Below are 26733 nucleotides of genomic sequence, written 5' to 3'. Positions count from 1 at the left end.
AAGTTCTTGTTAGCTAGTTTGTAGTTGTATGGTGTGACATCCATGAAAATAACTGGTTCCAGCAGGTTGTTATTGGCTGGATATTTCTTTTAGATGGACTTCAGGTCCATGTTTTCATTCATTTTCCTCTATTTTTGCTTAGGTGCAGAACTTGCTTGCACGCTGTTTTGAACTTGCCTGGGCTTGAATAATTGGTTATTTTAGTTGACTTGTGGGATTTTTTGGTTGCAACTTCTTTGACAGAATTTTCTAAGGACACTTTTCTTATAAATTCTGGGTGGGGATCTATGATTATAGACAGAGACATGTAAAAAGGTAGTTCCAATAATAATTTACGTTTCAGGATTTTATTTTCTATTATTTGTTTGAGTGCTAGTTGGATGAATCTTTTTATCTTGTTGTAAGTAGTAACTACACCATTGATCCTTATGTCCTCATTTCTCCTTTGTTAAATTTGACTATCAATGATCTTTTACTGAGAACAATCGGCTCCATGCAATGTAGTTTCCCTAAATATGATTTGGTAAATTTTTTCTTAACTCTCCATAATATTCTTCGAACACTACTAATGAAGGAAAAATTATTCTTTGCGGATACCGAATGCCGTCTGGAGATCAACCGAACATGCCAAATCACTTTTTTGCTCGGTACCGGTGCTAGGTATTGTTGTGTACCTGATGACGTGCTGCGTTTTGGTTGGCCTCCGAGCTGTCCGGTGTCCGCGTTGAATAATTTCTCCTAATGAGACATTTCTCCCCAGGTCTCTCCATTCAAAATTTCTTCACTTGTCATATTGAAATGACATAGAGGTCTGAAGATATTATGAGGGTTAAGTCAGTTTTTTCCATACAATGAGAAAGCATAGTGGCCTACGTTACCAGTTTTTTTATTTTTTTATTTTTAAGGATTATTTAGGGCTGTAACTCTTTACCTACAAGTAGATAAACTGTTGCATGTTGGAGTCTGTAAAAAAGAAGACAGTTTTTGGCAAGAATAGCAAAATAAAAACCTACAGCCCACTTGACATAAGAGCAGCAAAAATACCAAAACTTAGTCCATTAGACATCAGCTTATGTTACGGGTATTGCAGTGAACATCCAAAGTGAAGATCTGAACTGTATTTAGTATTTACACACCCTATATCTGCCGTCTAATTCTAGTATTGATCTTTGCATTCTTAGGTTTTATTTGAGACTGTTTTTTTGTTGCTTTCTAAAACAGATTTTTATTACAAAAATTTTTTGAATCTAAAAAACTGATCTAAAATGCAATAAGAAAGTCGTCCCAAACGAAGCCTTAGTCTCTTAACTTTTGAGATCGTAATATATATATATAGAGTCAATTTAATCTTGAACAAACATACATGCATATATAAGACCTTGAATTTTGATCTTTTGATTAATAATTTAAGCTCCCAATCAATAAGCCAAAGTGAGCTGCATCATTCATTCATATTTTAACCTGCAAGAATTTTTCTTCTTCAAGTGTCTTACAGTAATCAAAGTTGGTTTGTATGAACCTTGGCTCTTTTACCTACTGATATAGTACAAAAGCCTTGTTCCTTAGTAACATTCTATATTTACATTTGTACATCACAGCATTCCTGAATTTTGTTGAAGGATTTTTACTTGTGATTTGACACTAAGCAGATGAGTAATTTTACATGTTCTATATTGCCATATTGAACCGTTTCTTCCTTAAAAAAGCTGGGAAAATGCTCTTGACTTTTGAGATCGTAATATATATATATAGAGTCAATTTAATCTTGAACAAACATACATGCATATATAAGACCTTGAATTTTGATCTTTTGATTAATAATTTAAGCTCCCAATCAATAAGCCAAAGTGAGCTGCATCATTCATTCATATTTTAACCTGCAAGAATTTTTCTTCTTCAAGTGTCTTACAGTAATCAAAGTTGGTTTGTATGAACCTTGGCTCTTTGCCCTACTTATATAGTTACAAAAGCCTAATTCCGTAGTAACATTCGATATTTACATTTGTACATCTCAGCATTTCTGAATTTTGTTGAAGGATTTTTACTTGTGATTTGACACTAAGCAGATGAGTAATTTTACATGTTCTATAATGCCATATTGAACCGTTTCTTCCTTAAAAAAGCTGGGAAAATGCATCCATGTAAAAATTGCCATGGCTTTTGAGAATATTACCCAGCATTCCTGTTTATCGGCTTAGTGCTTCATTCTCTTATAAACTTCTCTATTTAATATGTTATTGTTATTTCCTTAATTTTTCTTCACTAGAAAATTTAAGGATGTCAATTTGGATCAACGGGTTGGGTTCAGGTCGAATTCGAAACTGACTTGATGTTATTTGACATGACCTGAACCCGACCCGTTTTTACAAACGGGTTAGAAAATCCAATCCGGATTCGACGGGTTGGCACGACCCGACCCGGATTATGCGATTTGAGCTCCTGTCGCTACTTCCGCCTTTCGATTCCGATTCAAGACAACGGCGAAGCGGTAGCAGCAGCGAAGAGACCGAAGAGATGTGACAGGGCGACTGACTCATGTCACGAAGAGACAGGACACGCGTGATGTGACTCAACGCGTCAAGCAACACAGGCAAATGGTTTCTGGGTCATTTTCGGGTTTCCATGTCAACCCAAACCCGATCCGATTCTTGAAACGGGTCGAAATATTGAACATGAACCCGATCTGTTTCACAAACACGTCAACCCAAAACCGGATTTTTTCAGGTCGGATCTGAGTCGGATTTCAGGTCGTGTCAAAAATTGACACCCTAAAAAAATTGCTATGAGAAAGCAGGAAAAAAAATGTCCCAAAAAGCCATAGTTTCGGTTAAAATTCTCCAACCACTCTGATCAACTTACCTACGAGAGGAATAGGAAATAAGTAAAAAAAGTGCCAAAAAGCAGTCAATATAACCATCTGGAAACGGCAAAAGAAAATAACAAAAAGGAAATTTGAAAAAAAAAAGTGTGAAATGGAACGCAACTGTAATGCTTTCATTCAATCATATAAAGCAACAGTGTTTTATTTATAAATGTTTTTAATTTTAGATGAATATAATAATAAATTTAAATCCTCTGCTATTTGGTGTCCTAATACTCCCATCATTATGAAGTCAGGATATTTTGATTTGTTAAATGGAACGCAACTGTAATGCTTTCATCCAATCATATAAAGCAACAGTGTTTTATTTACAATTATTTTTAATTTTAGATGAATTTAATAATAAATTTAAATCCTCTGCTATTTGGTGTCCTAATACTCCCATCATCATGAAGTCAGGATATTTTGATTTAATTTTATTAGATTTTCTATTTAATTAAATTAAATTAATCATAGAATATGAAATTAATCAATTCATTTTATATTAAATTAAAGTTTCATTTAAGACGATTTTTTTGTTACTTCTTAAAATAATTTTTTAGTTTAAAAATTAAAATTTGTATACAATAAAGTTGTTGTAACCTGTAAGAAGCAATAAGAAAGCCGTCCCAAATGAAATCTAAATTTAAAGTAAATTTTATGAATTAAAAACTCAACCTGGCTATTCTAATTGGGATTGCTTAAGATTTTGTTTGGAGCAACTTTTTTATTGCTTGTTAAAATAATTTTTTTAATTAAAAAAATTACATTAAACAATTATTTTAGAAAGTAATATGAAAACTGTTCTAAACAAAACTTAAATTGAGCTGTAGATTGATGCAGCCCAAGAAAACTCAAGTAGATGTTAAGAACAATAGGGGAAATTACTCATTCCTTTTATTGTAGAAAAAATATTTCACTTTTTTATCAGCTTCCAAAATTCTTTCATATATGTAAGCACTTTACACCATTAATATTTTCTAAGGAATTGTACTTAGATTGATAAGGAATTTTTCTCTAATTAACTTTTGGGCAATTAAAAATCAGATTTTGGCAAAACCTATATTTGAATTGAACATTTGGATGACAAAAGCCAATGTACACAAGTGATCAAGTTCTGACTATAAATTAGAAAGTTTGGAACATTAATTGGATGATTGAATGATATCTAAATCTTATTTGTCTATATTTTTAATTTTTATAAGAGGGAGGTTTTGAAGCTAAGTGATCTTAAAAAATCTGTTGTATTTGTACATATATCATCATTAGACTTACTGGTCACATGTGTAAAAGGCACTGTTTATGCTCGCACTTTCTCTGCCTACTAACTGCCTCTGTCACACAGAGAATATCCTTCCTCCTCCGGTCTATTTATACCGCTGGAACTATAATGAATGCAGGCCTTCCATACTATTTTCACTGTTCATCTTCTTCACGAACATGTCTATGCAGGTTTTCTATCATGGTATCAGAGCAACTAAGCTTAGCAGCGAACCTTCGATCCATCAATGGCAGATCAGGGTGGATCTTCGCAAACTCAGCCGTCTACATCTCCTTCTTAGAATCCGTCTTCTCTGTCTGCTGTAATGGCGGATTTCACAGTGCCACCGCCTCTCAAGTTTCTTATGTCAAACTTGAAGCTGCTGGTTCATACTCAACTGTATGTTGAAAACTATCCTATCTGGAGGCTGCAGATCCAGCAAGCTTTCTCAGCAAATGGCTTCGAAGGATACATCACCGGACAACTGACTTGTCCAGCATCACCTGCTGATCAAAAACTATGGAAGTTAGTTGATCAGAACCTCATCTCAGCTTTATTTTCAACCATATCACCTTCGGTATTGCTGTATATTCTTCATCTAAAAAATTCGCACGATGTCTAGACAACCTTAGAGCTTCGTCTCCAGCCAACTAATAGATCTCGGGTGCTTCAGTTGAAGAATGAGTTACACAACGTGCAGATGCGCGATCAAACTATTCAGCAATATCTAGCTCAAATCAAGTCGTTGGTAGACAACATTGCGGCTGCGGGATCTCACATAGAAACAGAGGATATCATCCTCTATACTCTAAAAGGAATTCGTCCTTCCTACAATCCATTTAAAGCTGCAATATATACGAATTTCGCCTCATACCATATCCCTTGAATCACTCTATTCTTTGCTATGTAGCGAAGAGATAAATCTTCAAACTGAGATTCAACAGGAGGTCACTGCAACTGGAGATGTACAAGCTTTATACTCTTCAAGGGGTAGAGGTAGAAACTCTGTTTCACGAAACAACAGAGGTCGTGGAGGAAGCTCAAATGTATATGTATCATCTTCCAAAGCTCCTCAGCTGTCAACTCGTTCCAGTTCATCTCCGCGACCCGTTTGCCAGATCTGTGGGAAGATGGGACATTCGACATTGTCTTGCTGGCATAGATATAACTCAAATTACACAGATTCTCAGAATGCCAACACCCGAGCCTACATTACTCAGGCTCAGACTCCGACCTCCACGGATTGGATTATAGATTCTGGAGCCTCAGCTCATCTTACGCCTGACATCATCAATGTGCAACAACCTACAACATACCATGGATCAGACAATGTCTCTACAGCAAGCGGATCCTCCCTACCCATACAACACAGCGGATCTGGTATCCTACCTCTACCTGAAACCAATCGTAAGCTAAAACTTACTCGTCTTCTTCATGTTCCCACCTTGTCACACAATCTTCTATCCATATCAAAACTTGTCACTGACAATTTCTGCTCTATTTCCTTTGATCCCGGTGGTTTCATCATCAAGGATCTTCGGGACAACTCCATCATCCATCGTGGCCATAGTCACAGTGGCATCTACCCCATCAAAGCGCAATTCAGTCCACCTCAAGCTGCTCTTCATACAACCATCACTCCAACTACTATCTGGCATGCTCGGCTTGGTCATGCCCATCCTCGAGCAATGACAGTTTTATACAAACTTATTCCAGAATTACAAACTAGCTCTTCTTCTTTTACTTGCATATCCTGTAATGTGGCTAAAAGCCATCGAATTCCGTTTTCAAAACATGAACACTATGTAACTACTCCTTTTAGTTTAATACACTCTGATGTTTGGGGTCCGTCCCCGATCTCGTCCCTTAATGGATATCGTTACTACTCTATGTTCATTAATGATGCCACTCGATACTGTTGGATTTATTTGATGCATACTAAGAATGAAACGTTTGTTAAATTTCAACAATTTTTTAACATGCTCAAAAATCAATTCAATGCTAATATTCATACTCTTCGATCCGATGCTGGAGGAGAATACACAGGGAACATGTTCAAACAATTCCTTCAAACTCATGGTATACTTCATGAATTCAGCTGCCCCAACACACCTCAACAGAATGGTGTATCTAAAAGGAAACACAGGCATCTGTTAGAGACCACTCGCACTCTTCTACATGCTGCTCATCTTCCCTTTCGCTTCTGGGCTGAAGCCCTTCAAACAGCTAACTATCTCATTAATCGTCTCCCTACCTCTGCTCTAAATTCTCAAATTCCTTTCACACTTCTTCACGATCGTAATCCCAAGTATGACCATCTAAAATCCTTTGGCTGAATGTGTTTTCCCTAGCTTCGACCACAATCACCACACAAATTAGCTCCTCGGTCTCTTTCATGCATATTCCTGGGTTACTCACCTCATCATAAAGGATATAGATGTTTTCATCCTCCCAGCAACAAACTATATATCTCTCGTCATGTCAAATTCCATGAACAACAACAATTTTACCCAGACACACCTCTTACTCCTCCCTCGGCTCCTTCGAATACATATATACCACCTCCTCTTCTCACACCTGCCTCTGTTCCTCCACTCTCCACTTCTACTAAATCAACACAACCCAATAACACTACCTCCATTGACTTGCCTTCATCCAATGAGCCTTCTCGGAATCCTGATGTCTCCATTCCCTCACCGTCACCAAGTAGACCCATTCCTCAGTCTTTACATCCTATGGAAACCAGGTCCAAAACAGGACATTCCAAACCCAAACCAATTTTTGATCTCCTTGCTGTCTCAGATGTATCTACTACTCCAACTACATATCGTGCAGCTTCACAACTTCCTCAATGGAGACATGCTATGTCGGAGGAAATTGATGCGCTCTACAGGCAAAATACTTGGTCACTCACTTTACCTCCTGCTCATACGCCAATCATTGGCTGTAAGTGGCTATACAAAATCAAAACTCTTCCTGACGGGTCGATTGATCGATACAAAGCTCGATTAGTTGCTCAAGGTTATACTCAACAATATGGAGTCAACTATAAAGACACATTTAACACGGTAGCTAAGATGCCTACTATTCGCATTCTTTTGATCATTGCTATTCAGCACCAATGGCCCTTGTTGCAATTTGACGTAGCTAATGCCTTTCTTCACGGCAATCTCACTGAAGAGGTGTATATGAAACAACCTCCTGGTTTTGTTGACATCAACAAACCCAACTATGTGTGCAAGTTGCATAAAGACATCTACGGGCTCAAACAAGCACCTCGTCAGTGGTTCACTAAATTGACAGATTTCCTGTTTGAATTTGGCTTCACATTCAGCCGAGCTGATCCGTCACTGCTGATCTACAACCCAAGTCTGTTCAACTTTACTTACTCATTTATGTTGACGATCTCCTCCTCACCGGAACCAATTCCACCATCATTAATTGTCTACTACAAAAGCTCCAGACCACCTTTGCTCTCAAACAAATGAGTTCACCCAAATTATTTCTGGGTATTCAAATTGCCTATACAGAACATGGGGCCTTTTTGCATCAGCAGCACTATGTCAGGGATATCCTCTTATCCTCAGGACTTCAGGACTGTAAACCGGCAAGCACACCGGTCTCTCCCTCAGGCTCCAGGACATCTCCGAACATCACCCCATTTGAAAATCCAACTCATTATCGTTAGTTGGCAGCTCTTTGCATTATCTCACAGTTACACGCCCGGATATATCTTTTGCTGCAAATACAATTTGTCAAACTATGCACAACCCAACCAATCATGATTACATGAGACTAAAACGACTACTTCGCTACCTTAAAGGCACACAACACCTTGGTCTTCCCATTTCAAAAGGCTCCCTCGATCTCACTTCCTACTGTGATGCTGACTGGGCCTCGGACTCCACCGACCGGAAGTCCATAACTGGGTTCTGCACCTTTCTTGGAAACAATCTAATTTCATGGTGTGTCAAGAAACAGACAACGGTAGCGAAATCCTCCACCGAGGCTGAATACAGATCTCTAGCTTCTGCTCTCTCCGATGTCATATGGCTTAGACGCCTTCTGTTGGATTTCCATATACATCTTCACACACCTACAACAATTTTCTGTGATAATCTATCTGCATTGGCTCTTGCTCAAAATCCTGTGTTTCATGCAAGGACAAAACACATTGAAATTGATCACCATTTCATGAGTGATCAAATCAAACAACAAACTGTGAACGTGGCCCATATTGACTCTCAAGATCAGGTTGCTGACATACTTACGAAGCCATTATCTGTCACTCGGTTTCTCACCTTAAGGAACAAACTAAGCCTCAGCTCGCTCGATCCTTAGTTTGACGGGGGATGTACAGATATCATCATTAGACTTACTGGTCACATGTGTAAAAGGCACTGTTTATGCTCGCACTTTCTCTGCCTACTAACGGCCTCTGTCACACAGAGAATATCCTTCCTCCTCCGGTCTATTTATACCGCTGGAACTATAATGAATGCAGGCCTTCCATACTATTTTCACTGTTCATCTTCTTCACGAACATGTCTATGCAGGTTTTCTATCAGTATTGCCCGAGAATGGTCGTCAATGGCTGCCAACAATAACATTGACCACCATCACTTGATTACAAACATCTAACCACATTATATGAGTAGTTACATCATCGTATTTTAGACACTCGACCTTTTTTACATTATCATTGATCAATTAACGATGCATAATCGTCTCTAACCTTCATCACTTTTTTTTAATCCATATAATAGGAATCGAGCAATTTTTATCCATTGTATAATTCCATCTCCTTAAAATATGAGAAATAATGAATTTTTATATTTTTAATTATATAATGGATAATTGCAATTAAGTCAGGCCGTGTAAATTATTCTCATTTTAGATTTTTTTATATAAAAATATCTAAAAGAAAAAGTCATCACAAACGAAGTCTAAACATACATATAAACTCTTTGGTCAATTAAATGTGGTTGGCAGTTGATGCAAGTTAGTTGTTGGTTGAAAAATGAAAATACAATGGTGCATATGAGAACTGATGATTGGAAAAAAAAATTAAATAAAATGCTACATATATAATAAATGATGATTAAAAATGACAAATTTGCTCGAGACATACATTATCATGATTATCCTCATCTTAATCTGGCCCTTCACATCAAAATATAATTAAAAGTGATAGATAAATAAATTTTAAAGAATAAAAATCTATCACATATATCTTATTAATGATAAACTTAAACAGTATTAATAACAATGATTACAAATTCTTACACCGACCCTAAAATTCAAAAATTTTGACCGTTAGTTATTAGCCTATGTATATTCATTACAAGCAGCAATCATCTCATTATAAAAATATGCGCGCATACCATCATAAGATCCTTCTCCCCTTCAGATTTCTCTGATCAAAACACGTAGAAAGAAGCCACAGATCACAGTCACCATCTCCTTATCAGCTTGACAAGACTTGATCTGCCTAATCTTTGTTACCGTAAGCATATCTACTTCAGCCTTCTAGATCTAATAAGATCGATCAAATAGCTATAACTATCAGAAGCTTAGGAAGATCAACGAAGCAACGAAATTATTATTATAAATCTGGGTTGCTGCTGCCTTGCAAACTCGTCAACGCAGCAAGAAATAGAATCCACATGCAGATGCAAGCAGAAGAAATATACTTTATAGCAGAGGAGATGGAAGGCGTGTATTGTTGGACAAGGCTGTGTCAGTTCTCGATCTTAAAGCGACAGATTAAAGCTTGGATTTGCTTTGTCAAATGTATCGTTGAAAGCAATCGATATGGTGAGGTAATTTCAATCCACTGCTGCTGCACGTAAGCTGATTATTGTTTATATATGATCGATACCACCTCATTCGCATTCCCATTGTAGATATGTATCACCAGCGAAGAAGGCTTAGTTAGGATCAGTATTATTAAATATTTGAATTGATTGAAGTCCAAATACATGCTTACACTTCTCATCATCACATCGAACAACATTGATGTTCCTCAATGTTTGTTGTCAATAACCAGCATAAACGCTCACTGTCGAGTAACTTCGATGTTTTTTATCATAATAGGTTAACTAGATGTACCTAACTATTAAGTTTAACATCAACATATTTGATTATTTGGACTCCCCTCCTATAAAAATTGGATTAAACCCCTCAAGGTCATTAGACCTATGGCGTTCCTCGTTAAGCGTCATCCAATGTATACATGGGTCGACATCCAACATTAGTTAGCTATTGAAATATAATGCCTATCTTCTGGGTCATTAGTCGATCTCCCTTTTATAAAGAGAATAACAACGTAGGATGCTAGGTTATCGTTCAATATATGACATTCCTTGTCAACTTTGGTTGCCTGATAATGTCCAACACTTATCAACCACTAATGTTTGATGTCCACCATGTTGGTCTTTAGTACTCAAAGTTCTACGTCTTGGGGGATACCTCTTAAACCCTATATGGAGATAAAGTGTTACATTACGAGAGCCACCACATAAACTTGTAGAGACCACATCTAGAATCCTATATGCTTGGTGAATGATTCTAGGATAAGGATACTGATGAGGACGTTAGTTACTTAAGTGTGGAAAATTATGAAACCTCTTAAATTAAAAAAAAAAAACTAAGCTCTTAAACATTAAGACACATTTTTGTGTAAAGAATGAAATTTCAATAAGAAAAATTATGTGTACTTGTGTGGGAAAAATTCCGAGATAGGTAACCTCTCGGGAAGTTACAGCAACGGGACAAAATTGTGTGGCCATCAGATGAAAGTGAACAATACTTCGATAGTTAAGGGTTTGAGTTGTTATATAATGGTATTAGAGTAATACACTAACCAGAAGATGAAAATTAAGTATCATACAAGACAAAGTGATATGCCATGAGAACCATCTCTTTAACCCTATATGGAGATATATAAAGTGCTACGTACATAACAGAAGCCATCACTTGAACTTGTATATGGACCATCTCTATAATCTTATATATTTGGTGAATGGTTATGGGATAAGAATATATAGTTTCGAGGATGTTATTACTTAAGTGTGGGAGATTGTAAAATATCTCAAATAAGAAAAACTAAACTCTTAAAGATCAAGACATCTTTTGATGTAATGGTTAAATTTTCATTAAGAAAAGTTAAGCGTTCTCTTGTTGGAACAATCAGGATGGACGATCTCTTGGAAAGTTACACCAATGGGATAAAATCATGAGGGCCGGGTATTAGGTCGAAGTGAAACATACCTTAATAGTTAAGAGTTCGAGCTGTTACATTATTATTGTTCGAAATTCATTAAATGCTGATATTTGATGTATGCCTTTTTTGTCAGGTAACTCTCTTTTTATAGGGAATGATCAAGCAAACAATTAGCAATATCTTAATGATAGGTATTCCCAATCAAGCTTCATTTGATGCATGCTAGCTATGGATGTTTGATGCCCACCTTACTAGTTATAATTAGTCTTCCCTCATATTAAGGGAAAGATTAAGAAGATTACCACCAATCATACACATGCCTCCAAATATTTGGCATTCTTAGCTGATCATTGTATGACACCTATAGATATCTAATATCTATCATACATTGACATTTTATGACATGCTTCTTCATTATCAGTTCGCCATTCATAAAGAGAATGATATATTGAGCAAATCATTAATTAGTACCTAATGTTTAACTTTTGCAATTAATCATCATCCAACACTTATAAATGTGTGGCATCTATGTGGCATAGATATTCAACTCTCTCCTTCATAACCATCATTCATAAAGAGAATGATTGAGTAAACCATTTCTTCTTACTTGACATTCAATGATTTCAATTTATTATCGCCTAATGGCTTTGTGAGACCTCTAGGATCATTTATTATATAGTTCAGATTAGTTTGACCCGATTGAAAAAAGATAAATTTTTAAAATTTTATGTTTTAAACATATTTACATGTGTTTGAAAGTATTTTAATGCTTAAAGAATATTGCATGTATTTTTGAATGAGTTCGAAGGGTCTAGAGTTATTTTTGCTAAAAGTCTAAAAAATGTTACAATTTGAGTGCCTATATGTTTGGTGTCTGAGTGTCGTGGTTCTGCAACAACGCCAATGTGCCAAATAGTGATATTTCAGCGTTGGAGTCTCAGTTTTTTGGGAAAAAGAACAAGCGCCACAATACTAAGCCACTAAGTACTCTTTAAATATATTTTAAAATCATTGTTTGATTCATTTCATTTAGGTGGCAGTGGAGGCTTCGTATCATTTTATCCGTCGATTCAGTTAACAAAGTTATCCAGATCGAGGTTGATCATGTTTTTCATACCTCAATTTTCAAAAATACAAAGTATTTATTGAATATATCTGATCAAATTTTTATTTTCATTATTGAAAAATAGAAATAATTTTGCACAAGTAAAACTTTCATAGAATAACTTTTTATATGTTATAGATATTGAGATTATGAACATCTTGAATATTTTCTAAAAAAAAATTATTAGGTATTTTGGACTTTATATAGATTTTATTGAATAGAAAATAACCTAAATTCTGAAAAATATTATTGTAGTGTGATTAAAATTTTAATATGATATTTTACATAATCTCTGATAATTTGATTATTTTTTGAAATTATGCATTTTTACTCAATAAGAATTTTTATTACCTACTATTATAGAAAGATTTACCATTATAAAATATGCCTAACTTTACTTTAATTGTTACAATGTGATGATATATGTGTTTATATGATCGAATTATGTCTATTGGGAAATATAAGAGGCTATCAAAGGATTATGTCTATGACTGGGAATCTAGTGCCTATAAATTAAAGCATGTTCGGATGGCTAAAAAGCCTTGTTCTGATTATTATAAGTCATGTTCTAGTATTATAAGCACAAAGAGAGTCATAAAGGGTATGAATCCTTTGATATTTTGCATGGGATTGAAAACTGTTCTGTTATGTTCTATGATATGAATTCCAGTTTATTAGATATATAGCTTAGTATTATTATTTAAATGTTTAAATAACTTTTATGCTCGTATTACTTTACTCAGCACAGTGATTTATTATATTGCTTTTAATTATTTTTAAATATTATGAAAACATTTAATAAAGAAAATTTTGATCAATGTTTGTGGCATTCTAAGATGTTGTAGCTTACTATGATTTTGCTTTTGATTTTCAAGATCTGGGAAAGGGAATGAGCCAATTGATTAGCGGTTTCAAGATTTGATCTGAGTTTATAGGTATTTCTCTGTTTTTATTTTTTTGTACGATCATTGCTAGCATTGATTATATTTTTCTATTTTATCTATTCTGTAAGTAGCTGTGTATTGTAGTGTAAATCCCATGTTTATATTTTGATGAAATGAATGAGATTTTTTTGGATGAATTTATTTTCAGTATTATGGATATTTTAGTAGGTTTATAGTTTATCATTTGTTTAAGAAGATATATTGGAAGAGAATCTAAAATATTTTCAAAAGTAGATATGGGGATTGTCTGTCATAACATCTAATGTTGGAGTTACTGGTGTTAAATGTAAAGGTATTTTGGTCATTTTTTAATTAAATATTTATTAAATATAATTTTTAAGTAATTATAATTTTTCTAAAAAAATTATTGTAACTTTTTTTTGAAAAAATTAATAATAATAATAATAATTTTAATTTCAAAAATTTTAATCATATTTTATCAAAATACCCTTACATTTAATATCATTAACTCTAATATTGAATGTTAAGACCCAAAAGATCCCATTTAAATGAGTTGAGAGACCTAATTTATCCCTCAAAAGAGTTGGAGATTATTTTGACTCCTCCCAAAGAAAAGTTGAGGGATTATTTTGATTCTTTTCACCTAATAATAACTCAAATATCTCAAGACTCGAATTTCCATTGCAGAAGATATCTTTTTGTAATTTGTTTCTACCACGCAAAATTAATATCTTAGAGTAATTTGTTTCTAGCTATACTTGGAAGAGCTTTAGAAAGAACTAAATTTTGGAATATAATTACTTGTATTCACATTTCTATTTTAACGTAGCTCATGAATTTTAGTTAATTTAATAATAACATCATCTATTTCAGTTGGTTAAATCATCTTCTAAATCTAAATTCTATAACAATCATTAATCCGTTGAACATCTTTTTTCCTTTTTACAACAAATCTTCTCCCAAAATGAGCTCTTTAGAGTTTGTGTGCTGAAAGGGAGAATGAGAAGCTGTTAGGTTTATGTTGGTGCAGTCAATGACTTGAAGCTAAAGGAATGAGAGTCATTAACCTAATTGGTAACTAATAGTATGACTTTAATTATAATGTATTAATTAGATTATGGATGTGGCATTGTATCTGGATGTTTTCTGGAAGCTACAGCTTAAAATTTTTTCTGAAGCTGCACTGCAAATTTTTCATTTATTCAAAACAGGCATAGAAAAAGCACAGACCTTTGGACTTTCAGAAAATATTATTGGAAGTTAGCGGGTAACAAAAATTATGCTTTTATATTCTTTTCTTATTACAGTAAAACCTTTTGAATAAGGCCATGCATGTCCTTTTCGCCTTCAGCTAACTTCTCCTCACTAAAACTAATTAATAACATTCAAACTATTTCCAACACTCAAAAATAACTAAAAGTAAGACCTAAGGGGCTCTTTGATTTTGTTGGAAAATGAATGTAATATTGTATATGAAATATTTGGATGAGTGAAAAACAAATGTTGGTGATTATATTTTTTTTGTTTGGTTTGAACCAAATGAATGCAGTGTGCCGACAGTGACATTTATTGGTTGATTGTGGCAAGTGGTAGTGGTCGACGGCAGGTACCGGCGACCGGTGATGATAGCAGGGACAACAATTGCAGGCAATCGGTGGTTTCTTACATCGACAACGGAGTCAGCATGCCGTATATTCATAATTAGGTGAATTTTGAATAAATCTGAAATGAACTGTTGAGTAAATTAGAAATTCACGAAACTTTTATTCTACATTTTCTTTTTTCATCAAATCAAATACGAACATTCTTAGAACCATTGCATTTTCAATAGTTTACACTCATTTTTCTTCAAACCAAATAGCCCCTAAGTAATGGAGCAAGATTTCATTCTAAGATAGAAGACAATAATGATTAATAATTTTTTTTAGTAAATATTAAATTATACAATCTATACATTCACATGACTGTTTCTTCTTTCTAAATGACATTACTATGTACAAAACATGTATTCTACTTTGAGGTTTCAGGCTGGTAATTAATAAGAACTAACAAAGCTCGCTTGAAACCGATCTTCCTATTTACAGATCGATCTTTCCTCGGTCTGTGCTCTCAGTCCTCTTCTAAGTTGCTTTCTACCAATATATTTGGCTGCAACAATATGAAAATTCTATTATAAATTAACCATTCTCAAATTACTGAAATTAAGTAACAGAAAACTATTCATGTAAATAGTTGAAGCACTTACTCAAGAAAATCCTTCCAGCTAAGATCCGAATCATCTAGATCACTCAAATTTAATGCATCCAATGACCTTGTGCTGATAGACTTAGTTGCAGAAGTTTCATTCAAATCAATTTGATCTTGTTTCTGGTCAACTGAAATGTTTTCAGATGGTTCTAACATATTGTTACTGTTAGAATAAAACAGTAATTGTTTGCTGATATTTTCTGAATTCTGAGCAGCAAAATCTTGGTAACTAGGAGGAGTTTGAACTGATTCTCCAAAAGCTGAAGTTCCAGGAGGAAGGGAAGAGCTATTGGAGCTATCAGAGAAGGTTTGAAGAGGAGGAAGTGAAGAGCTCAAGAGATTGTTCAAAACCAAATTTGAATAAGCATTTGGATTTGAAGAAGAAGAAGAAAAAGAAGAAGCTTTGAGTAAAACTTGAAGCAAGGCTTGCATTATTTGAATTCGAGCTAGCTGCACTGTGTCAGTTGGAAGCCCAAGGGTGTTCTCCATTAAAGGATTTATTAGGCTGCAGCTATTAGAAGAAGATGATAGAAGCTTAGGAAAGTTGGCAAGGAGCTCGAGATCGGTTCTACGGCGGTGGGTGACCGGGTCGATGCCCATTAATAGAAGCTTCTTTTTAAGATGCGTGTTCCAATAATTCTTGATCTCATTATCTGTTCGGCCCGGTAACTTGGTAGAGATCAAAGACCACCTAAATAACAAAATAAATAATTAAACATTTAACTTGAGCTTGCATTAAAAAAAAAAACTTATATTTTGATTCAAAACAGAGATTGCTATGAGAAATTTAATAGAAATTTCTTATAAAAGTTCTTATAGAAAGATAATTTATTCAATAAGCAATGTTAAATAATAATAGTCAATCTAAATTTTTATCACAAATTCATTATTATAAGAATTTTATCTTATAAGGAAAGATTTAAGGAGGACATGTGAGAGCACATGACCTCCATAAATTATATATATATATATATATATCATTATTTTTTGTTATTTTTATTACTAAACATTCAATTTTTGCTTCTCAAAAAATTTAAATTAATTAATGTGTCTCTCTCAAGAAAAAGTTTCTCACTCCACCATTTATATGAATTTCATCATACAAAAATAATGGTGAAAATAACATTAATATCATTCAAATCATTTTTTTTTTTTTCATATCTAACATGGTAACATCAACTAGTTGCAAATTTAATTAAAAAAAATAAAAATGGCTTAAAAATATATTTTTTTGCTTTTGTGATTTAGATAATATTATAGTAAATTTAATTTTAGAAATATACAAAATTTGAATATTACAAGATAAAAAATAATGCATACTTATTTCCAAGCATAGAGTGGAGATTAATTATAAGCTTCTCCTCCTCCTCTGAGAATTTCCCGCGCTTGATATCAGGCCGGAGATAGTTTGTCCATCGGAGCCTGCAACTCTTCCCACACCGGTTAAGTCCGGCGATCCTCGGAAGATGTCTCCAGCTTCCATGGCTGCCTTGCTTCTGAATGTAGTCGATGAGCTTCTGGTCTTCTTCTGGCGTCCATGGACCTTTCTTCAAGCCTGTTTCTTCGCGGCAAGGAGACCTCACCATTTTCTCTCAGCTGCGGAAAGAGAGGAGAGAAAGATCAGTAATATTGGTATGAGTTCCTCTTTCTGTAAGCAGAACTTTTGAATTAGTCTGAGGAGATAGAGAGGAGTTTGTTTGCTTTAAGGGAGTAGAGAGGTTTCAATGGTTTTATAGAGGTCTATGGCTCCATTGGCTTCTTCCTGCGTTCCTTTTTTTAATAACAATTTAATTTTATATAAAAATGATTTTAAAATCCTTACTTTGTCGTACATCTTATTTATAATTTTATAAGAGATAAATTTCAAAATAGTCCCTTCACAATTCATATATGATCATTTTAATCACAGAATATAATGTTAGTCTAATTTGCTCTTCCGACTATACAAAATTGATCCAAAATAATTCCTTAAAGACTAAATTCGGATCAATTTTGTAAAATCGATTGACTAAATTGCCATCAATTTTATATCACAATTACAAAAAGAGAGAATATATTGGACCCATTTTGTATAGTTGAAGGGTTTGAGGTAATGTGGTACTCTAGATCTAAATTGGTCATATATGAATAATATTCATACTATTCTAGTGTATGAAGACTTATACATAGACACATAGACATATATATTGATTTAAATACAAATAGAAAATTTTGTTTTAAAAAATGATTTAATTTAATTCTTTGTTTATTTTATTTATTTGAAATAAATATTAATTTTTACAAGTAGTTATTATAAAAAATTATTAAAAAAAGAAAAAAAAAACTATTATGATTCAAGTAACTATTATAAAAAGTTTATAGAAAGAATGTGAAATTAAAAGATATATAATAAAAAATCATTTAATATAAGAAAGTAAGATATAATTTTTAAATGTTTTTAATCGAATTATATTTGAACCTCTGAATTATAATATATTTTTTCTATATTTAAACTAGTTAGCTCGTTAGCTAATGAGCCGAGTCAGGCTAGCTCAAACTTGGCTCATTAGCTCACAAAGCTTAGCTCGTGAGTCATTGATTGAGCCAAGCTCAAGCTAACTCTACTTAGGCTTCATTTGTGACGACTTTATTAATGTTTCTTAAAACAATTTTTTAGTACAAAAAATTTAATTTTGTACTAGAAAGCGGTTTTAAGAAGCATTAAGAAAGCTATTCCAAACGAAACCTTAGTTACACCCATAAGATAAATTCTCTCTCTAATTAATTTTCATGTCACTTATTGAGGGAAAACTATAGTCAAATCAAGCATTATTACAGCGACGACGTTAATTAATTAATTAGCTTAGTGGTTAATTACTAATGTTATATACCTTAATTACATATTTGTCCCATAGTTGTGTAAGCCAAATCCTTAAAGTTATGTCTCAGTTGAGGGGATTGCACGTAATTAAGCAAGGAAAATAAGGGAGGATTAGGTTAACACACTGCGGTGTGGCAGACTATGATAGGTCAACAGGGTTTTCCACAACAGCAAGAAAGCCCCTATCATCAGCACCATCATGTCTCCTAGGATTAGGGTTCTAGCAAATTTTGAGGGCTTAACAGTACTGTTAATCATGTAATTAGGGGTTTTTAATTATATTTTTTTGTTAATCATTTGTTGTTAGATTAGATTAATCATTGTGAAAGACAATTTTGATGCTTGTAGAGCTATGAAGTAGATATTTTGGTGATTTGTTGATCATCATTTAGAGTTTTTGATGATCAAGTTAGTGATTGTGGGGGGAGAGCTAATTTTTCTATTGAAAGCAATATAAAATGACTTAATTGTTTGACCCCTTGAGTAGGGGAAATGATAGGCAAACTCTAGCTATTTGGGGCGGATGCGAGGCTTTGTATTAGATCGATAGAAATTAAAAATAAATAGAAAGATGAACACAAAAACAGACAATAAAATAATAATATGGGTATTTTCTAATCGTTGTGAATAGTCTCTCGATATTTAGCAACATTAAAAAAAATATTGTAAATAATATTCCATCCTTTCAAATTTTAGTGAGGAAATCTAGGATCCTCCATAAGAGCTATGACCATTTTGTTATTTATTGATGGTTTGTAGAAGAGATCATATATCACTTAAGAATTTACTGACTAATAATAGGTTCAAGGTGGCAACCAATTCGAACACAATGGTGCTAGTGAGCACCCAAGTTAAACGACCCTTATGAGAGGTTAAGGGAAATAATTATTGAGAGTTTTCTAGAAGAAATATGAGAGGGCGCCTTATTATCAATGATAAATGGAAACTTTGAAAATTTCTCACTACCCAAAATAGATGCTTGAGTGCTTTGGAGGAGGTGAAGCAATATTAAATAGACCATAATATTTAAGGAAATCAAGGATCCTACACCCTATAGATCAAAAGCATCCATTGTGATGAAGTTAAGGGATTTGAAAGTGTATGGATCAATACTACTAATGCTGTTTGGGGGGACACATCGAATGAGGAGCCGCTAAAGAAGGAATAGAAGGACCACAAATGAAAAGGGCCCTAAGATTGTCACATTCAGGGTCAGAACCCGTAGAAATTGACCCCCCTAAAAAAAAAAAATTTGTTTTTCATTAAACTCTTATTTAGATAATTTTTACTCTTTATTACAAGGATTTTTAGGTAATTGCCCCCGCCCCCCCCCCAAAAATGTTAAAATACTATGGTCTTTAGGCAATTGTCACCAATATAATTAAATACATTGTGTAGATGTGTTATTGTTAGGGAATGATGAATCAAATACAAAGAGAAATAGTAAATCAAAATTTGTTCCGCCCTCGAAAACCCCTGCAGGGGAGCTGCCCCTTGACCCTACGACCTGACCAAGCAGGTCGAACCCCGCCAGGGGGCACTGCCCCCTTAGACCCCCGACATATACGCGAACAGTTACTTATACGTCCCACCCCTGAAAATTAAAGTTGGTTCCATCCCTGGTCACATTTGAATGAATTGAAGCATATCTATATGATTGATTAACAGTATGGGAGATACGACCAAACTTGGAGGAAATGAGAGCTAATATAAAGAAAAATTGGATATCCTAAGATATTAACAAAGCAATCTTGCGAAGACGATAGAGATTGAAAAAAGAGGCGAAGTCTCATAAAGAGGTAGCTAGCAGCAATTTTGAATACCACCATAAAGGAGGATAGTGGCACAAAGTTTCCTAACACCTAAAATTACCTAAAGAATTTGCAACCAACCAACATGGACGATGGAAATAAACTAGAGCCCCCTCATGGTCATCATATTTAGCTACAAGATGAAATAACTCAAATTTTTTAATTTTTTTAAATGAAAATTTTGAATTTCAGTCGCATGCCTTGCCGAAGAAGGAAGAGGAGGAGGAGAGAAAATGCCATTCAGAGCTTTTTTGTTCGATGATTTTGTTTAGAGATTTCTATTATTCATTCTAAGTAACCCAAATCTCATTTTAATTTTCAATAATTTTGAGTTTGACATATTTCTTTTCTCCTAAACCGATAAAAACACATTTTTTCCTAATTTATTAAGCTTTTATCATATAAATTTTGTATATAATAGATATAAATAGTGTGGACATTTTGATAGTAACATCACTGAATTCCACTGAGTAGAATTAAAGTTATAATTTTTTGAAGTTATAGTATATAGATTTTCTTGTATTGAATAAAACCCTTCCTTGCTAAACCATATTATGATGCATACATATACTAATATTATTGATAGATAAAGTAGTAACATGCATACATAGGTAGCATATAAATGGATATAAGTACTAATTATATATAATTGATAAGATGAATGTAAGAGGATAAGATTGATAATATTGATAAGTGTGTGCATGTAATTCTTTTTACTGATGCTTGAATGATTATAGTACCACTGTTTTACTGATTTCTTGATTCTCATGCCTACTATTGATTCCAAGATTTAGTGTAATAATTTCCTTACTTTTATTATTGATTATCATGAGCTTTACAAATGATAACAGATCATTGATAAGACTGATCTTATTGACTAAACTTAGTATGCATATTGATTCTTCTAGGATTGGTTTGAAAGCTTTGGTAAGTTTAAGTTGTTGTTGGACTTTTTAACTCATTATGTGAACTTTAATGATTTAAGCTATGTCAGTGAAGGGGTCAGGACCAGATAGATTGAGATTGGCATAGATTCTCAAGTCTTTTTTTAGATTTTGTTGTTTATTTTCTTTTCTTATTTGTATTCATGAGCTTGTGATAGAATAGCAACTATAGTGATCTCCTAACTAGTGTATATAAAATTTTGGTAAATAAAATAAGTGAAATATTTTGATGTATATGATTATTAGTTGCTTTCACTTGATATATAAATTTATTATTTTGATGATTTATGAAAGTTCTGGTTGATTAATTAAGAAGATAAAATAGATTCTTCTTTCATATTTGATTCTGGGGCGTTACACAAGATGGCACAGATTGAAAAATAAGTAGATCCTCATAATGTGGTAGCTAGCACCGATGTGAATGGCATGGATGAAGAGAATGCTAATACAAAGGGGTCTCAACCTCCAAAAATTATCCTAAGGATTGACACCCAACCAACATAGACCATGAAAACTGTAATATCAAAAATCTGCTCCAGGATCGTCCAGAACGACTGTGTTTGTGTGTCTGTTGAGTTAATTATTTTGGAAGATTCAGTTCAGAACCAAATTCCAAAGCCAGATCCTGGATAAAAAGGTTCTGTCGCGATCCGGCTCGGGCGGGATCCGTCCCCGTCGGGTCGGGTCGTGACAAAAACAGCCTATAACCCTTTCATGGTCATCATATTTCCCAGAAGATGACAGAGAATGAAATAGCAGAGCCTTTTAAAGTGGTAGCTAACTCCGATGTGAATGCCATGAATGAGTAGAATGCTGACATAAAGGGGTCTCAGCGCCCAAAAATTATCTTAAGGATTGACGCCCAGCCAACATAGACAATGGTAACAACCTGTAACCCCCTCATAGTCATTGTATTTAGCTGGACAATTGAAAAGGGTAGCAAATTTTGTGGAGGTAGAATAGGTAAGGAACACAAGATTAAAAATTATGTATGATAGGTTTTTAGATAGGTTATTCCAAGCCTATTTAGTGTTTTTTACACCCATTCTTCTTCACAATTCCTTAGGGTGAAACACAAAATGATTCATACTCATTCCTTTTTTAACTTGACCTAGTGTTTTTAAAGTTCAAAGATATATATATAGTTAGGCTTTTCCTCAAGTGCAACACCAAATTAATCTAGATTTTTTGTTAATTTTTCCTTAAATTCCTTTATTATAAGTCTATTCTCACCATAAGAAGGCCTTCAAACTCACTATAATAATCTAAAAACATCTCCATGAGGTGCTCAAAGTGATTATATTTGCCTCCCTTTTTTTCTCATTTTATCCAAAATTTCAACAAAACTTTCATATGGCCCCTCAGTGAGATGGTGATGAGCTAGAAACATGCCGACCAATACCCCTTACATCCGGAAGGTTAAGCCTAGCTCGTTTTATGAACCATAAATAGAATCACGTTCAAAAAATCACTTATTTGCACTGGTGCATGACATAGGCATCCTAGTTTTATGGGATCACAAAGACTCAAAGCCTCCCCTCCCACATCCTAAACGTTGTGTATAATCGCTTTCATTGACGTCAACTCTATGAGTGTTTGGATAAACAATAAGCTTTCAAGCAATAAATCATGGAGAGAGAGAGAGAGAGAGAGAGAGAGAGAGAGAGAGAGAGAGAGAGAGAGAGAGAGAGAGAGAGAGACTTAGGCTTCGTTTGGGACGGCTTTCTTCATGCTTCATAAAGCTGCTTTCTAGTACAAAAATTAAAATTATTATACTAGAAAACCGCTTCAAGAAGCAGTAAGAAAGCCGTCCCAAACAAAGCCTTAGAAGGCCTCCCTACCACATAAAAAAAGCCTATTTTCACAGCTGATTCCACTAATATTGTTTCTATTCGAAGTCTTTGGACAAGCAATCCTAATATAATCAAATAATCTGAATAGAAGAATCAATAAGCGCATGTGGTTCGGATTAGTTTAATTAGCTGCAATTAACTTAATTGTTATGACGATATATGATACGTGTGGAACAAAACTGGTTAGTTAAAGCAACCATTATTAAAATCTTGATTATTCTGTTAGTATTGTAGCAGTTAATACTGTCGCTGTTACATTTATCCATAATGGTAGCAGTTAATGGCTTCCACTCAGCAGTCCGAAGCTATTGCAAAGCCATGAATAATGTGAAACTCTCAAGTTGAATGAAGTTAAACGCTTAATTATCGAGACTTCTTTTGATGAAACGGTTAGAGGTTTCGTTTTGGATGACTTTCTTACTGCTTTCTAAAGCAGCTTTTTAGTACAATTTTTTTTTTTAATTTAAGAATTTTTTGTACTAAAAAGTTGTTTTTGAAAGCAATAAGAAAATCGTCCCAAACGAAGCCAGAGTTTCATTATGAACTTCAACGGTATTGGAGCACTCTTGAAAAGTTGTACTGACGGGATGAAACCGTAAGACTGTCATGTCAAAGCGGACAATATCTTGATAGTTAAGAATTTGAGTAGTCAGAAAAATTTTTTTTTTTTGGCATTCCGTTATGATAAGAATCTTTGCAACTACCAATAACTACTATTTCAGAGTAACAATGAAATATTTTAATAGAACACATCATAACAGTTATATTTATTTGAAATGCAAACGATAACTTCAATTAAAAATATATAGTTAGTGATGAGATAATAGAAACAGTTTATAAAATATAATTAAAATATTATTGAAGCTAAGCTCATTGATCACGTTTGAGAGTACGGTTTGCTTCCACGCTTTTAGAAAAAAAGTAACAAGATTAAATATATAATTAAAATTTAATCACACTGGATGTGATTTGCTAGCTAGGATAAGATAACAAAATGATTAACGAAGCAATATATATTCTCATTCAGAATAATAAATTAAAAAAAAAAAGTGAGAAACAATATGTTCAAAGTGAAAGAATTAAAGATGAAATTGGAACTCATGTAATTTAGGTCTTTCTTACTGCTTTAAAAATAATTTTTTAGTACAAAAATTAAAATCTTATAATAGAAAGTTGCTTTAAGAAGCAGTAAGAAAGCCATCCCAAACGAAGCCTTAGGGTGCTATGAAAAGTTATTTAATTTTTTATGAAATGATGCTTTTGAGGGTATTAAGTTTCATTTTTTATGTAAATTATTGAGAATTTCTCTAACTAATTCATATATATTTAAGAAAAATTAAAACTAAATAACATATGAACAAATGTAACCAAAATATCTTCTCTTCCTTTTGACATCACCAAAAATGAGAGAGAATACACCACCTAGAATTGAACTATATGCAGAAGAAAATGACAACATACAAACATACATAAAACTAATTTCAGCAAACTTTTAATCAAATTGAACATCTCAATGAGATGAACACAACAACAATGAAATCAGTTTAATCCAAGCCCAAATAAGTTCAAATCAAGGGACCCAAAGGGTTCAAATCAAAGGACTAAAGCTTATTTGGAAGGTTCAAAGTACTAATTGGATTATCAAATAATATTCAAATATGACATCCTTATAATCAAATCCAGCAGCTCGACGAAAGGAATTCAACAAGCCTAATATTGTTTAATTCTGACGTTATTTAGGCACATAAATACCTAATAAATTCTCTATGATTTAGGAGATCAACATAGGATATTCGATGGAGCAGTCCGAATTTAGCCCAGTTCTTCTCCATATTTATGAGGCATACCACTCTAAAAAATTTATAAATAGACCCCCACTTCTCATATGAAAGGGGGCTAGGATCATTTGACTAGAGATTGAAGAGAGCTATGAGACTTTAAAGATATAGAGCTCCACCCAAGCACAATCATAGGCAAACTTTTGTCGACCAACCGAACCACAGTCGGACCTTCGCCCGGCTACCAACCTTATATCGCAAGACTTCCACTCAGTAGACAATCGTAGTCAGACTTCCACCCAACCATCATCGGACCACCACCTGGCTGCCAAGCTCCTTCGGATCATCGCTCGATCGCCAAATATCGTTGAATAATTGCTCGTTCGCCAATCATAATCAGACCTTCAAGCACCATCGCCCGCCAGTTATGATCCCTCTGACCTCCGTCACCCACCAATTATGGTCCCTCCAACCACCTTCACCCGCCAACTATGATCCCTCCAATCTTTATCACCCTCTAATAATAGTCCCTTCAACTAATGTCGCTCTACAACTATCATCGTCCGCCAATTACGATCCCTTTGACCACCATCGCCCACGTACTATAGTCCACTCAAACCTCCGTCACCCTTCGACTATGATCTCTTCAACCTCTGTTTCCCATCAATTACGGTCCATCTGACCTTCGTCACCCATTGACTACGGTCTTCCGACCTCTATCTCCCGCCAACTACGATTCCTCCGAAATTTATCTCCCACTAACTATGGTCCCTCTAACCACTGTCGCCCGCTGACTACAGTCCCTTTAACCACCCTTTCCTGCCAATTATGGTCCCTTTGACCACCATCGTCTGCCAATTACGATCCCTCCTACCATCTTCACCCCAATACGATCCCTCCGACCTCTATTGCCTACCAACTATTGTCCCTCCGATCTCCATCTCCCGTCAGCTACGGTCCCTCCGACCTCCGTCTCTCGTTGACTAAGGTCCATCTTACCGCGATCGCCCATCAACTAAAGTTCCTCCTACCTCCGTCTCCAGCCAAAGATGGCCCCTTCAACCAATGCCTCCCTCTGACTACTATTGCCCGCCTACTACAATCCCTCTAACCACCGTCGCATGTCGACTACAGTACCTTCGACCTCTATCGCCTGCTGATGAAGGTCCCTCTAAGCACTATCCCCCATCGATCATGGTCCCTTCAACCCTGACATCCACCAACTATAATATCTACGACCACCGTCGCCTGACTTTGATCCTACCAACCATACAAACAGGCTAAAACTCTCTTGAGAATAACTCTTATATCAATAGATTATTTCAACTCCCACCATATAATGTACTTTATATGATGTATATTTATTACATCGAACTAAGTCCTTCCCCCTAAGAAAGGGCCTCATTTGTAATCAACAATAAACATTAGTATCATCATTTTAACTATATATGTCAGGCTCCATGGGGTTTCCCCTTCGCATTATTTTCTACGTAATAATTTTAGTTTCTCTTATGAATCTCGCATCCCTCTTTCTTATATTTATGTGTGTAGGATCTTCGTATAAAACTTGAATGTTAAACTTTTTGTCTCTCTACCGACATGAATGTTTCAGGATGCAACATAACTTTTAAATTTTTTATTAACTTTATACTAAAATTATTGAATGTTTATACATTTTAAGTGTATATAATATAAATATTTTTTAAATGAGTCGACTCAAGAACTGACTAGTGAAGTCGGGACTAGCTTAAGCTAGCTTGTCATGTTAGCTCTTTGAACTCGGATCTTGAGCTGCCACTTATTAAGTTGAGCTTGAGCCAGCTCGTGAGCCAACTTGATTCGATTGCACCCTGGCCTAGACAGGATCATTTTGAAATTTAAAAA

General features: G+C 34.4%; 1 protein-coding gene across 1 annotated transcript; it reads right to left on the bottom strand.

The window, feature by feature from the left end:
* Positions 1–15255: 15255 nt before the first annotated feature.
* LOC110096046 (transcription factor MYB92-like) lies at positions 15256–17264 on the bottom strand. The gene is made up of 3 exons (XM_020821813.2): positions 16924–17264; positions 15602–16294; positions 15256–15504 (listed from the first exon to the last, which is right to left on the bottom strand). Exons 1-3 carry the CDS (start codon positions 17187–17189, stop codon positions 15489–15491), a joined length of 975 nt encoding a protein of 324 aa, XP_020677472.1. The 5' UTR covers positions 17190–17264; the 3' UTR covers positions 15256–15488.
* Positions 17265–26733: the final 9469 nt, after the last annotated feature.

This window comes from Dendrobium catenatum, unplaced genomic scaffold (genome assembly GCF_001605985.2).
Source record: "Dendrobium catenatum unplaced genomic scaffold, ASM160598v2 fragScaff_scaffold_1228, whole genome shotgun sequence".
In the NCBI taxonomy this organism is placed as follows: domain Eukaryota; kingdom Viridiplantae; phylum Streptophyta; class Magnoliopsida; order Asparagales; family Orchidaceae; genus Dendrobium; species Dendrobium catenatum.
Note: the sequence above shows the minus strand (reverse complement) of the source record. Positions and strands in the feature narration are given on the sequence as shown.

Coding starts and splice junctions, on each gene's coding strand:
- LOC110096046 (XM_020821813.2), bottom strand. CDS start 17,189: ATGGTGAGGTCTCCTTGCCGCGAAGAAACAGGCTTGAAGAAAGGTCCA. Junction 16,295..16,923: donor CACTCTATGCTTGGAAATAA/GTATGCATTATT, acceptor TTTGTTATTTAG/GTGGTCTTTGATCTCTACCA.